Here is a 13,310-nt window from a genome sequence, read left to right as displayed (position 1 = left end):
TCTTGCGCTCACATATCTTGCCGTTCTTGTCGATTACAAACTTTTTGTCGTCAAACGATTGACAACGGTCGTAGGACTCTCCTCTGTGTAGTTTTCTGATTGATTTTTCCACGATGACACGACCTGCGTTCGATAGTTCTTTGGAGAGTTCCGAATTTGAGTACTCGGGGGTTAGCGGGATGCTTTTGCCCCGGCCAAACTCAATAAACCTGCAAGTAAAACAAATGAATTAGCGGAATCAAGCATAGAATATACTATCTGGTATTTTTCTCGAAGTTTCGATGATTTGTCAATTATGTTAATGGGAGCGAACAAGCCAGTTTTTGTTGTTTCTAGTATAGAGGTTTTAAATTAAGGTCTAAGTTAGTTTTTTTGCAAACAAACAAAAGGGGAATAACTTACCAAAAAATCAAACAAATTAAGTTCAAATATAAATATTAACAACGTCTAAAAACGGAAAAATGATAAAAATGCGATTCACCGTTTCCTGAAAGGTGTATAACAGAGAAATAAATTAAGAATAATTCTGTTACGTTGTCTACTTCAAACTGTTTTGTACCTAAAAATCAATGCTACAATACAGAGCTGCGTTTGATCGAATGGTTTACATAAGTATAAATGTGGTACACAATGATATATACATTGGAATTCTGTAGGTATTAATAGTTCTGAAGGTTGAGAAAATACTTCAAAATTTCAGTAGTTTTGCCTTTTTTCAATTTACTGTTGAGCTATCCCATATAGCGTCATTCAAATCACTGCCACGTGACTGCTTACATGCCTAATAAAAGCTATCAGAATAATGGTGATATGTTTTAAAATTGAAATAGAACACCAAAAATTATTTGGGATAGTTTCATTTAATGGAAAATTTTATACTAATAATGATTTGAATAAACCACAAACCATCATAACCACCCATTCTTTTTTTTTCTTCTTCATTTTGAATTTTGTGTGCTGGTGTCTTGATTTTTAATGAAGATGTTCAGATAATTTTAAAAAGGCTATGCAAGCTTGAAAATATTTACAACTGTGTTCAGTCTGACTGAAGATAAAGGGCTGCCAATGCCAAATTTACAAAATCCAAGATGTGTGCTTCACTATTATTCTCAATGGAGGTGCACTGTATGATAGAACGTAATCAAAAACTGCAATATGAAAGGATTTTTGATTACTTTATCTCATATTTCGGTTATAAAATAAATTTCGACGCTACGAATATGTCTACGAATGCGTAGACACGACCCAAATTATACATGGTTAGGTAAATACTTTTACATTAATTTCACTTCGCCGTTTGGCGATTGCAGAGTCTGTTTGGGAACTTGTTTGTGCCTGTTTCGAAGGACTTCTAGTAGAAGTCCTTCGAAACAGGCACAAACAAGTTCCCAACTTTAACTAGATGCTCATGATTAATAGAAACATAATGATAATTCCTGGTCGTACGATCAATGAACGTATACCTGGAAGTTACATTATATTTACCTTTAACGATTCTGTAGCAATAAAAACGGTCAGAATTGTTTGGATTGTGAATTTCTGCAAAACATCAATATTAAAAAAATGTGGGAAAATGTGGGAAAACAGCTTGATAGTTTGCTTCTAAAGAGGAACAATTTTTTTACGTGGCATCCACAAATTGCCAGAGGGATGGGAAAAATGTATGGCTATCGATGAAAAATACTCCGAATAAAATAGAGTTCCGAATAAAATTAAGATCCGAATAAAATAGAGTTTAAGATTTGGCAAGAGATCTGTAGTTGCGGAAAATCAACAGGAGTTTTTGTGTCCGATTATCAATCGGTTGCACTGAACCGGACGAGTAACGAATGCCATTATGATTTTGAAAATGAAAATGAACCCTTTGGGAGTAACATCCGGGGCGTACCGCCCCCCTCGCCTTCCGTACATTACGCCACTTCTATGCGATCTTTTCATGTTGGAGTATCGCGTGTATAAATCCTACCGTAAGATCAAAATAAACGACTTCATCAACAAACAAGATTCGGCCCGAAAAGAGATTCTCGATGACAGGGTCGGCCGAAAGCTCGATGATACCGCTCTTCTAAGCTATATATCCATGGGGCTCTTTGTTTATTTTTTTAATTGTTTGTTCCCGGGTAATGAGTTGCTCCAATTGCAAGCAGCATTATCACATGATTCATTTGAATTACAGCTGATTTTTTATAAGGGCGTATAAGATCGTTCCAAACTTCATTTTAAAATTAGGAATTCATTTTTATATTTAAACTTTTTTTTCATTCTGTATTATAGTGACTTTCAACACTTCTGGTTGGTTCGTCACTTTTAATTCCATTTCAGAAGAATGTCGGGAGCGAATCAATACAATAATAAATTTCGACGAAAATATAGCAGGTGGATTCATTAAACAAAAATAAAAACATGAAAATATGAACTGAATTGGGGCAAGAAAATATAATATTTTGGGTGACCGGAATAAATCGCCACAGTAAACAACTGCAACAGAAACAACCGCTTAGAAAAAGTGTAGTAGGCTAGAAATATTTGGCGCGGGAAAAACATCATGTGCCTCACATTTCTATTATAAATTTATTCTCTTGTTCTCGTTTTTCGAAATTTATTCTGAGGACAATGTAATGGGGACGAAGTCCCCATTTGGCGAGGATAAGGAATCGAGGCGGCCCATGCCGCCAAGATGACGCAATCCGAGTCCACCGCCGACCCGCCGTCGGAAGCGGCGGTGTCTCGCACGCAAACCTGGGATCCACTGATTGCCCGGTTAGTTTGAAACATAGGATACGATCCTTTAGCAATGTCCGACCGAGCTCTAGCGAGCGTCGGACGGTATACGTCTGCCCGGGGCGTTACGTTTGCCTGGGGCGATACGTTTGCCCGGTTAATTCTTGTTTTGAAATACAATACCGCGCCACAATATTTATAGCCTACTACACATTTTATAAGCGGTGGTTTCTGTTGCAGTCGTTTTCTGTGGCGATTTATTCCGGGAACCAATATTTTGTAGTAATATTTCCGTCACTTAAGCAGATCTCTTTCGTTTATTTGTTCCGTTTCAATATTTAACCTGGGGATTTAGTATATACGAAATCTAACAAATTCGACGACGTTTTGGACTGATCTTATGATCTTATTTGTTATCAAGATATTAGAGAAAAATATTGTACTTTTTTATTCTTTCTCATTTGAGTATATATTTCATTTGGAAATTATTGACATTAGGTGACTGTGCTCCTTGTAAACGCTCTAGAATATCGTTATAAAGGGTGTGTCACATCAAATTGCATCACGGAAAATACGCTGTAGGAATTCGCCCAGTAGACCGATCCTTTTGAAAATTTTTGACAGTAAAATAAAAACTATCAGTAAAATAAAATCTATAAAGATAAGAAAGTTAGATTCTTTATTTCATCTCAAATTTTGGTAACTCTATTTTTGATAACATGAGGGCTCTATCATATGTAACAACTTTTGTCTAGAGAACAACTGTAGACCACTAGATGATAATTTCCACTGAAATGCACTTTTTGGATCATTGTACAATGTTCAAGATTTTTTTTTCCAATCTTCCATTATCCGGGAAATGACTGTCTTTACCAGCAAGCTTTTTCCTTCGAACGAACATTATTGTTGTTAGTTTTATTGTTGGAGGTGGAGAATGACCCCGAAGAATCGTACATTTTTAAAACCTGCAAAGTACAAATACGCTGCGAAAAAACAATGGCATTGAGAGCTAGGAGGTTTTCATTCAATGGAATATAATCGTCATTTAGGTCACTGGATAATATGTATAAAACAAGAACAAATAAATGGAAGAATATTCACACCAGCAACCTAATTAAAATCGTCGTTCAGCGTTGTAGGGAACGCCATCACCTAAGGTTATTGTGAACAAAAACGCAACTTTTCATCAACGTTTGCTTAATTGATCGTCGCTTATAAACATTTGCAATTGGAAATGAAAAAATGAATGACTGAATATATCGCTTTCCGGAGTATTCAGCTGAAAAGATAGTTCATTATGCTTATGCATTTTCCCACTTATTTTTATACTGTAGGAGGTCCAATCAAATGGTTTTTGGCTAAATTGAATTCTAATAAAAGTTATAGAATTGTGGCCGAAATCCCGAAGTTTTTGTCATATCGACAAAATAAGATTTAAATGATGATAACTTACAATTGATGGTAAATACAATTCGATAATAGTTGAGGAAACTAACAAGTGATTTCAATGTGACGATAAGTGTTATAATTAGCAATAAAATTTGAACTTTTCGACAGAATACTCACCACAGATCATCGTGTAAATCGCATTCTCACTTTTTTTCTTTCAAGTCTTTATTTAGGTAGTGTAGAACGTAGTGTAAAACTAAATCATAGCAGTATTTATACTCAGTCTGGAACGAGCAGAAACAAAAATAGATTATTTCCAGGCAATATAATCTGGCATGTTTTCTCCCGCCCTCCGTGGGGAAACTAACCATATTGTCCACCAGCTGGGGCCGGTGCCTTCGGACCGTTTTCACTGCCTGAAATACGTCCACCTCGCCGTGCTGAATGACCTGTTCGATGCAAGCGTTTGCCGCGCAGTAGACTCCAGCCCGACTTCGGCCATCACTGAGAGAGAAAGAGTGGGGGGAGCAGAAAAAAAGCATAGTGCCAATAATTAAAATGATCGGAGAAGTGCGCTGCCGAAAGGAGATTGAATTCAATATTAATTGGATCCGAACAATTGAATCATTGGAGCTTTCCGTTTTAGAGGTGACTGGCAAATTCCATTAGTCGTCCCAAAAGGGCAGCTCTTTTTTTTAATGCCACTGTGGAGCGAAAAGTAGGGATTTTGTGTGAATAGCAAAATTTGTCCTCATTGCTTTTTCGGTATTACGGTTTGTGACAGTTTTTTTTGTTGGCAAGAGCATTTAGAATAACAGAATCAATTAAGTTTTTTATTACTAGCAATTCGAGTAATTCGTACTCACGGAGACACAACGCAAACTGGACCATAGTCTGTTTTCTGTCGCCACCGTTCGACCATGTTCATCAGCTCCACCAGCGAGTTCGTAGACGTTGGTACCTGTGGGGAAATAAATTGAATCCCAAAAAAAAACATATTTTCAATTGCACACCTTGTGTCCCATAGGCCAGCATATCAGCTGAAAAAGCTGTATCGTTCTGGGGGGTGCCTTCACGCCGGCCATCAGCTCAGTCAACGAGATTACTTTCTTGTTAATGCGAAACACCCACGATTTTATGTTGGTGTAGTGGTTGTGCGAGATGTGATCGATCGTGAACACCGGGCCGTACTTCTTCGGGTGCCGTCCTTCGGGCCAAAAGGCAGGATATTGTTGCTGCAAGCGAAAAAAGTTTCGTGAGCTCTACTGCGTTTTCTATTGCGGTTGACAATCCATGTCTTACAGAGTTTTGAGGTGGTTGACACAGGACCACTATCGCCGAACATTCGTGATCGTACACTAGGGACCAGAACTCACCGCAGGTTTTCTGTAGGGGCCACTCCGTCACTATGTACTCCCTAGGTTTGGTGTATCCCTGGAAAAGAAGATCATAAATTGAGTAAAACAGACCGAATCGACATCTTAAACTCGGTCAATCTGACGACTCACGTCTACAAATACAGCGTTAATGTAGTCGGTAAATGAGTTTCCCTGAAAAGAGGTAAGGTAAGGACGGAAATTGTCAGCTGTATGGAAGAAAGAAAAGAAGAACAAGAAAGAAAAAGGCGTTAATCACAATCGCGTGTAATTCAATTAAACCCTTGATTGTTATGGTAGAAGAAATAGAGTTCTGGGTGCCGCATTTCATGGGAAGGGGAGATCTGGTTGCACGTAGAATTGCACTGCGTACTTGTACCGACAGGTAATTGGTGATATTTCAAGGTGGTGCAGGCATATCCGATACAATGTGAACTTTGCTGCGGTGTTCGGAGTTGAAAACATTATATGTTCACTTTGAAAATTTCGTTTGTTCAATGGTGCAGATAAATGTAGTAATTATTTGTGTGTGATTACCCGCAGAGAAAATGCTTCAACCTAAATATAACTGTACTGAGCGAAATAAAAATAGTCCCACCAGGTTTTGTTACATTATGCTTACAATATTTTATGTTACGTTTCTTATATCTAATCATCTGTTTACTCTTTCCTAACTTTCCGAACCACCATGAGGGTTATTTAGTGAAATACAAACATTTTAATTTGATATATCATAAATAAAAACAGTGCGAAATAAAAATATCACCGACTTGAACAAAAAATCACCTTGGGGTCTGTCCAAATACCACGTGGACAATAAATTATATAAATAAAATTATATAACATAAATAACTTCTCTGCTCTCCATTTAAAAAAAAAATTCAAAGTTTACCACTCTGTGGAAGTGGAAGAGTATGAAATTCGAAGTCTTATCTTTATATATTATATAATATCTGGAACAACTTTCTATAAGGTTCATACATTCCGCCACGATGAGGATCCACCAAACAATGTTAGTTAGCAAGTATTGAAAGTATTGTTTTCTTAGTTGCGGGTGTAGGTGCCAACTCGTCATAGAAGTTGGCAGCACCATCTCAGATAGCAGCTAAACGTTGTGGGTGTAAACACATGGGACTTTTAAGGAACTTTGCACACTTGAAATATTAAAAAAAATTAGACTACCTTTTCAAATGACCAAACTTTTTTTCTTGATTTTTATAAAAAATTATAACTTAAAAACTATAATACCTACAAAATTTAAGTGAAAGGATGAAAGGAAAATTTTCATAAAAAATACTAAATTTCTTTCGAAAAAAAATTTCGCTGAAAAAAAAATATTCTTAAAATAAAAATTCATTCTTCTCAAAAACGTATTTTTTTAAATTGACAAAAATATTATATCAATAGCCATTACAATTTCCAACAAGTCGTCCATACATCGGAAGATGGGCACTTTTACAGGGAAAAAGTTTTTCTTTTTTTACAACTGTTCAACAACAACTGTTGTTTAAAGTCAATATTGCAGTATAGTGTAAGATTTATCGAAAAAAAGATGAAAAAAACTCAAAATTACAAAAAATTTCTCACACAAAATCTATCAGACCTATAAAATTTTAGTCCAACAATGAAATGTAGAAAATTATCTATGTTTTCATTAGAAAATATCAAGCAAATTTTTGAAATTATAAAAACTATCAAAGATAGAAAGTTGACGTCTTCGACGAAAGCTCATATTTTAATAAAATCTAAAACTTTGTAGAACGCACTATATCGCCATATTGAACGAATTTCATGCAAAGTCGTCTTAGGAGTTGGCAGCACCGTTTCAGATAGCAGTGAAACGTTGTGGATGTAAAGACATTGGTCATTTAAGCAATTTTGCATACTTGAAATATTCGAAAGAGAATTAGACTACTTTTTGGAAAAAGCCAAAAATGTTTTCTTAATTACAAACATTAATAGCCTTTTTTTCAAAGAAAAACATGAAAAAGTTGTTGTTCGATAAACTTTTTCCATGTAAATGTGTCCATCGTCCGATGTATGGAAAACTTGTTGGAAATTTTAAGGGCTATTTATATCTATTTTTTTCAGAATTTTAAAAGCGTATTTTTTCGAGCAAAAATAATTTTAATTTTCTTTGTTTTACAATGAAATTTTGTAGTCTAATTATTTTTCGAATATTTCAAGTATGCAAAGTTGCTTAAATGACCCATGTCTTTACACCCACAACGTTTCACTGCTATCTGAAATGGTGCTGTCAACGGCCAGTCGAGTTGGCATGAAATTCGTCTCAAGAATAATCCCAGTTACACGACATGTGAATCAACATATCTGATATTATGAAATCATAAGCATCTGTTGAAGATTGGTTACTTAAAACACTAAAATGTATGGCTTGTTTGACCAAAAAATATTTACTGAACAAAGTTGCTTTATAAACGTAATGAAAGCACGCCGTTTTTCTACAAAAACATTTGAATGGCGAATAATCAAATCGTTTACAACGATGTTGAGAAAAAAAACTTGGGGCATGCAAAACGCTCTGTGGCTGATGCGATTGGAGAGAAATTCTTCATTATGAGCTTCTACCAAGTCAATAAATTCTATCTGGTCTGTTAAAGTGGATTACAGTTATTGATGTCCAGACGATCTGTGCTCGAGCGAACAATTCGTAACATATTTTGCAATAGTAAACTAATCAAAATGGAATGAAGAATCTGCCGATCGGCACCAGAAACTGACCGCGACCGAGCAACTCGACAATTCAATGAGCCAGAACTATTCAAAATAATCCAACATTTTTATAGCTTGAATAGTGTTATGATATACATATCGATTTTTTATATCCATGCTACTTGGTTTCAAGATTCAGATTAACGACAGATGTTATTGTCTGGTTTATTCGGTATTTGAAATATAATAATATAATTATTTAACATAACATGAATGGTTCAGCTAGCTCACGTCGGTTTATAATAACAAATACCTGAAATTAGATTCACAACTATACTTAGATATTGATTTTAGTGGGGAAATCATTAAGACAGAATTTGGAAGAGAAATTTAAATAGCTTCCTGGGCACTATGAATAAAACTAATTTACATTTTCACGAAAGTCATCATTTGATGAGAACAGCATCTCAAATTAGTGCAGAATTGGAATTTCCGGGCACTACAGGTCGTGTTCAAGAAATTCTCTCAAGCAATATGAACCTGGAATGGCGTAAACGTTTTGAAAAATCTGAGTTGAAGGAAATTCTCTGGTAGGAGGATCGCTTCAAATTCGCAGAGAAGTCCATTTCCTGAACCGATGAATAGAAAAATGTAATTTTTTTTTGGATGAAAAAGTTCAACCTTGATGGACTAGACGGATGGCAATACTATTGGGACGATATTTTGGAGATAAGTTAGTTTGCAAGACTCAAAACTTACAAGAATAGTGGTTCGCTGATAACAATATAGAAGTTCTCGAGAACCTTTGGATTATTCTTGTTTACGAAAACGGCAAGCAGTTTGACAACGTAAACCAGCCCAAATGTTGAATTCGTGAGTGTTTGGAGAAGATCTTACAGGGCACCCTTGTAACACTGGTTTTGTCCATGAAATCGCGTCTAATTGGAGTCATCCGTAGGAATGGCTCATATACACATTATTAATCATTTCTTAAGGATGATTTTTGAGCAATAAAGTTGATTCCGGAGGAAAATGCAGGTGGCGTCATTTTTTTTCACACACTTTTTTCAGTTTTCTGGGTTTTAAAGAGAAGTGGTTGCACGAAGCAAATTTATTTCACACTGGATGTATCTGTTACCTAATTAAGCAAATGTTATAGAAAATCATTGAGACGACACTCATCCTTACATCTGTTATTGAGGGAAGAAATGGATGTTGCTATTTTTATTCGGCTCAATTCGATTAGTGAATCAAATTCTAAAATAAAACCACTTACAGTAGAACCCCGATCATCTGCAGAATAGTCTAGAAAGGTCATTGCGAATAACGAAAATCGCGGTTAACGCAATACAGGACTAGGTCAAATTTAGGTAAAAATAATTAAAAATATATTTCAGCATAAAAACTATGTTTTATCAATACAGAAATCATTAAACTATATTTCGTGTTCACCAGTTGTCGGATAATGTGAAAGCCATAACCAAAACAAAGGGCCTGATCACGAACACCACTTCACGGTGATTATGCGTACGAATGTGGTTTTTGAATTTTCGGAATTAAGAACTACAGTGGAACCCCGATTATGTGGATTATTCGCGACAGTAAGTTCCATAGCAAATCTATAAGCCTTCCTGGAATATGTCAGTAAGTGGTAGGCTCATGCTTTTTTGGGCATGATCACGAATCATTTTCTGAAGTGTGTTTCGTTTTCTCCGTGGAGTGGCGTTCGTGATCTTGCTCGAAAGAGCATGAGCCTATCAGGGTTCTACTGTAATTCTTAATTCCGAAAATACAAAAACCACATTCATACGCATAATCATTTATAAGTTTAAGTTTTAGCTTACATTCGCCACTGTCGAATCAATGATCATTTTGATTAATCCGATTAATTTTCAATGCTGGACACCGCCAGCTAGCTACCATCCATAGCACAAATGTACGGTCCTTCTAGGCATACTTACGTGGTACGCACAGCACGTCCCGATTCTTGTCCCTGTTATCCCCACGGTGGCCACCAGCGCAGTCACCGATGGTAAACCGAGGCGTCTGCTTGCAGATCTGTGCGTACTCCCGCTGGTAAGCGTTCATTTTCGTCATCGGATCCTTGAGACTCTTCTCTTTCAGTCGTTGCGAGAGCTCCTTCACCGGGAACCACGAATTGCCACAGATCACAAACTCTTCCAGCGTGTCGTATACGAACTTGTATTGGTCCTTCGGGGATGGGGTGGAATTTGTGTTCTATTAATGTCAACCGCTTCGTTCAATGATAACCACGTGAAGCAAAACTTACCACGTTTTCAATAAGGCCCTTTCGTGATTGTCGCAACTTTTTCAGATAGCCAAACACGTGGAACGCGTCCTCCTCCTCCGCCAGCTCCATGTTAGCGTCGATTGCCAAGTACACTCCAGATCGTCCTCCGCCATCACTGAGGACAAAAAAAAATTGATGCCCCATGAACAACATCGTTAGCCTAATTTCAATCTCGATGGGTAGCGAGCAAGGGTGAGCTACGAACAGCACTACTTACTTGCAATGCACAAGCATTGGTCCAACTTGACTATTCGCCTTGATGATTGTCCCCACGACCGAGCGAACCCTTCGTCGGAACTCGAGGATTGCGTTGGAGAAAGGGCAGGTGTGTGAATGCCATTCGGTGTAATGGAATTGCAGCAGGAAACGCTCCTCCGTAACTACCTGCTCTCGATGTGGAGACGAACGGAGAAAAGTCATGTCATATTCGTTTCGGTTGTTGCTGCTATTCTTGTCATTGGCGAAGTGGTATGAGATGATTGGTAGGGGGAGTGCTTGTCTCGGAGGAAATTCATACAAAATGAAAGCTTGGAGACGTGAGACGATAATGCATGATATCTCCTTGTGCTAGAGCTAATGAGCTGAGAAAGCGTAAAAGTGAAATGGATGGAAGACGAAAGACTTGGCCACTTGGCAAAACAGTGTTGACAGATGTTTTCCCACGAGCATGTGTTCTGACTATTTTGAATATCAAATTATGTATGAAAATGAGATGTAAGCGCATTGTAACTTCTACTGGGGTGTATTCCATTGTTATTTATTTTTGGCAACACTTCATCGTTGAAACTCCTAAGGGAATGATAACTTGGGCACAAACAATTTCCTAGTTCGTTATTTATTTACACGTAAGTGGAAAACTTAGCCAACTAGGAAACTGTTGGTCAAGAAGGACTGCGGGGGATTTATGCGATGCTATGAAGTTGAGACGGTACGAAACACAATGGGTAGCTTAAATGTCATCATAGTGACAGTAAACTTTCGAAAGATTCAGTTTGAAACTCTGAAGAGTAAGATTATGAAAGTGGGTTTCCATTCTGCACTACGTTCATTGATGTGTTGGGCTGTCAATAGTGCCCACACACTCTTAGTATTAGCCGCGAGGGGTATGGTGCATGATGTGGCATGAGTTTCGCTAATTTTCTGCGTTCGTTTTCGAATCATCGGATCACAAAACATTTAACACAGACACGCGTTAAATACAGCTCTGATGATGCGAGATAGTGAGTTGCACCACAGTTGCATTCAAACACTTACGTTGTCTTTGTTCACTTTAAATAACCTAAACGTTCTTATGTGAAAATTCGCAAGCTCTTCTTCTGATTGCACTTTAATGTGAATGTCGCCGTAGGTTTCCTCTTTTTCCCGGTTTGGGGGCCAGTACTGAACACACATAACCTGTAAGAAGGCGGAAGGAAAAATACATAAAAAATACAATCTCAGCGATTGTGGTAGAGTTACAGGGGAAGAGAGAGAGAGAAAAATAAATAAATAAAAACAAAGTTAATTTTCGAGAAGCGAAACTTTTCAGAATTTATTAAACCAATTTCTGGTGGCGCACTGCAGACCTTCTGGGATCATGGGATTTCAGATTGAAATGGGCGAGTTTGAATCGCCTCGAGAGAATGTTGAGAGCGACGAGCAATGCATACACGAGATTCTAATATAATCTCCTCGAGGTCTTCTGTATAATCTTACATTATTCTGCCGTTTATTTTGGTGGCCCTTTCAAACACACGGAAAATCGATGAAAGAGAATGCTGTTTGGAGATGGCGAAAGGTATGTTTATTTTATCAAATGTAGCAAACATTGAAATCTAATGTATGAATAAGCATTTTGTTGAAAGCATTTTTGTATCAAAATTTATCACGATTGTCAAAGTATTTTATTAATTCGTAGAATCCATCAATCTTATTCAGAGGGCTATCACTCTTATGAAAACAAATACTAGTTCTCCCCATAGTTGTTTCTAGTTGTTTGCGATAGATGATTCAAAAAGTAACCTTATTATTTCAGTCTATGATTGTATTTCAGGAATCCTATTTAACTGTTGGGCTGTTAAAAAAGTCTAGGACGAAATGCACTGATAGTAATTATACTTTTTGTGTTATTTTTTTTAGACCTTCATTCTCCTGGGTTGATTCGTCTCAGTAGTAATCATGTAATAATATTGATTTCTATTATTATTAAACTAATCATATATTTTGAACCACATATTTTGACCATGCAATTAGGAGAAGTCGTCAAAATTAGGCTGGGTAGGCCGGGTACTTTACGTCACGAAGGAGGTAAGGGATGACGTCAATTATATTTCCCACGCCAAGTTCCCGAAGAAGATGATGATCAGCGAGAAGGGAATGTCCAAGTCGTTGTTCTTTCCTTCGGTGCTTGTAGTAAACGAGAAGATGTGTAGTTCGAAGTATTTGCCGGAAGTTGCCGCCTTCATTAAGAGTCTGGCCAAGAGATCACTGGAGGAGATGGACCGGCTGAAGATAAACGTTGTACCGAAGACCACTAGCCTTTCCAATGTCCCCGATAGAACACTTTTGGGCGAACCATCTCGGAGAATCTACTTCAATTATTTCGTGGCCAAAACGGAGAAGCAACTAAACTTCAAGGCCACGAAAGAGCCGAAGTACATACCGAAATCCGTATTTTCATCGGCCATGTCTGAGGTTCCGGGTAAATGACGTAAGGCCACCCGAAAGGGCGTCCAAGAATTTTAGTAAAGGGTTCCATGAATGTAGGATTAGTACATTGGATAAGATAGGATAGGATAGGTAGCACTAGGAAACTTTTCCAATCACGATCAAGCCGTGGTTCGCCTGAAGCTTTTGAAGTC

At 37.4% G+C, this 13,310-nt stretch overlaps 1 protein-coding gene across 4 annotated transcripts in view; it reads right to left on the bottom strand.

The window, feature by feature from the left end:
- Positions 1-69: 69 nt before the first annotated feature.
- Positions 70-13,310, bottom strand: part of LOC129780445 (receptor-type tyrosine-protein phosphatase kappa) — a 279,550-nt gene continuing 266,309 nt past the window's right edge. For 3 of the 4 annotated variants that reach the window (XM_055788732.1, XM_055788730.1, XM_055788731.1), the window contains 11 exons: positions 11,725-11,865; positions 10,688-10,854; positions 10,450-10,585; positions 10,121-10,370; positions 5,619-5,695; positions 5,413-5,544; positions 5,124-5,345; positions 4,977-5,071; positions 4,479-4,614; positions 4,288-4,394; positions 70-209 (listed from right to left, as the gene is read on the bottom strand). In XM_055788732.1, the coding sequence (XP_055644707.1) occupies positions 4,314-4,394; positions 4,479-4,614; positions 4,977-5,071; positions 5,124-5,345; positions 5,413-5,544; positions 5,619-5,695; positions 10,121-10,370; positions 10,450-10,585; positions 10,688-10,854; positions 11,725-11,865 (1,437 nt within the window). In that variant the 3' untranslated portion in view covers positions 70-209; positions 4,288-4,313. Of the gene's footprint in view, positions 210-402; positions 488-4,287; positions 4,395-4,478; positions 4,615-4,976; positions 5,072-5,123; positions 5,346-5,412; positions 5,545-5,618; positions 5,696-10,120; positions 10,371-10,449; positions 10,586-10,687; positions 10,855-11,724; positions 11,866-13,310 lie in introns of all 4 variants that reach the window. The other variant, XR_008743921.1, reaches the window with a different exon arrangement.

Source organism: Toxorhynchites rutilus, chromosome 3, assembly GCF_029784135.1.
Source record: "Toxorhynchites rutilus septentrionalis strain SRP chromosome 3, ASM2978413v1, whole genome shotgun sequence".
Lineage (NCBI taxonomy): Eukaryota > Metazoa > Arthropoda > Insecta > Diptera > Culicidae > Toxorhynchites > Toxorhynchites rutilus.
This window is presented reverse-complemented; position numbering and strand designations above follow the sequence as displayed.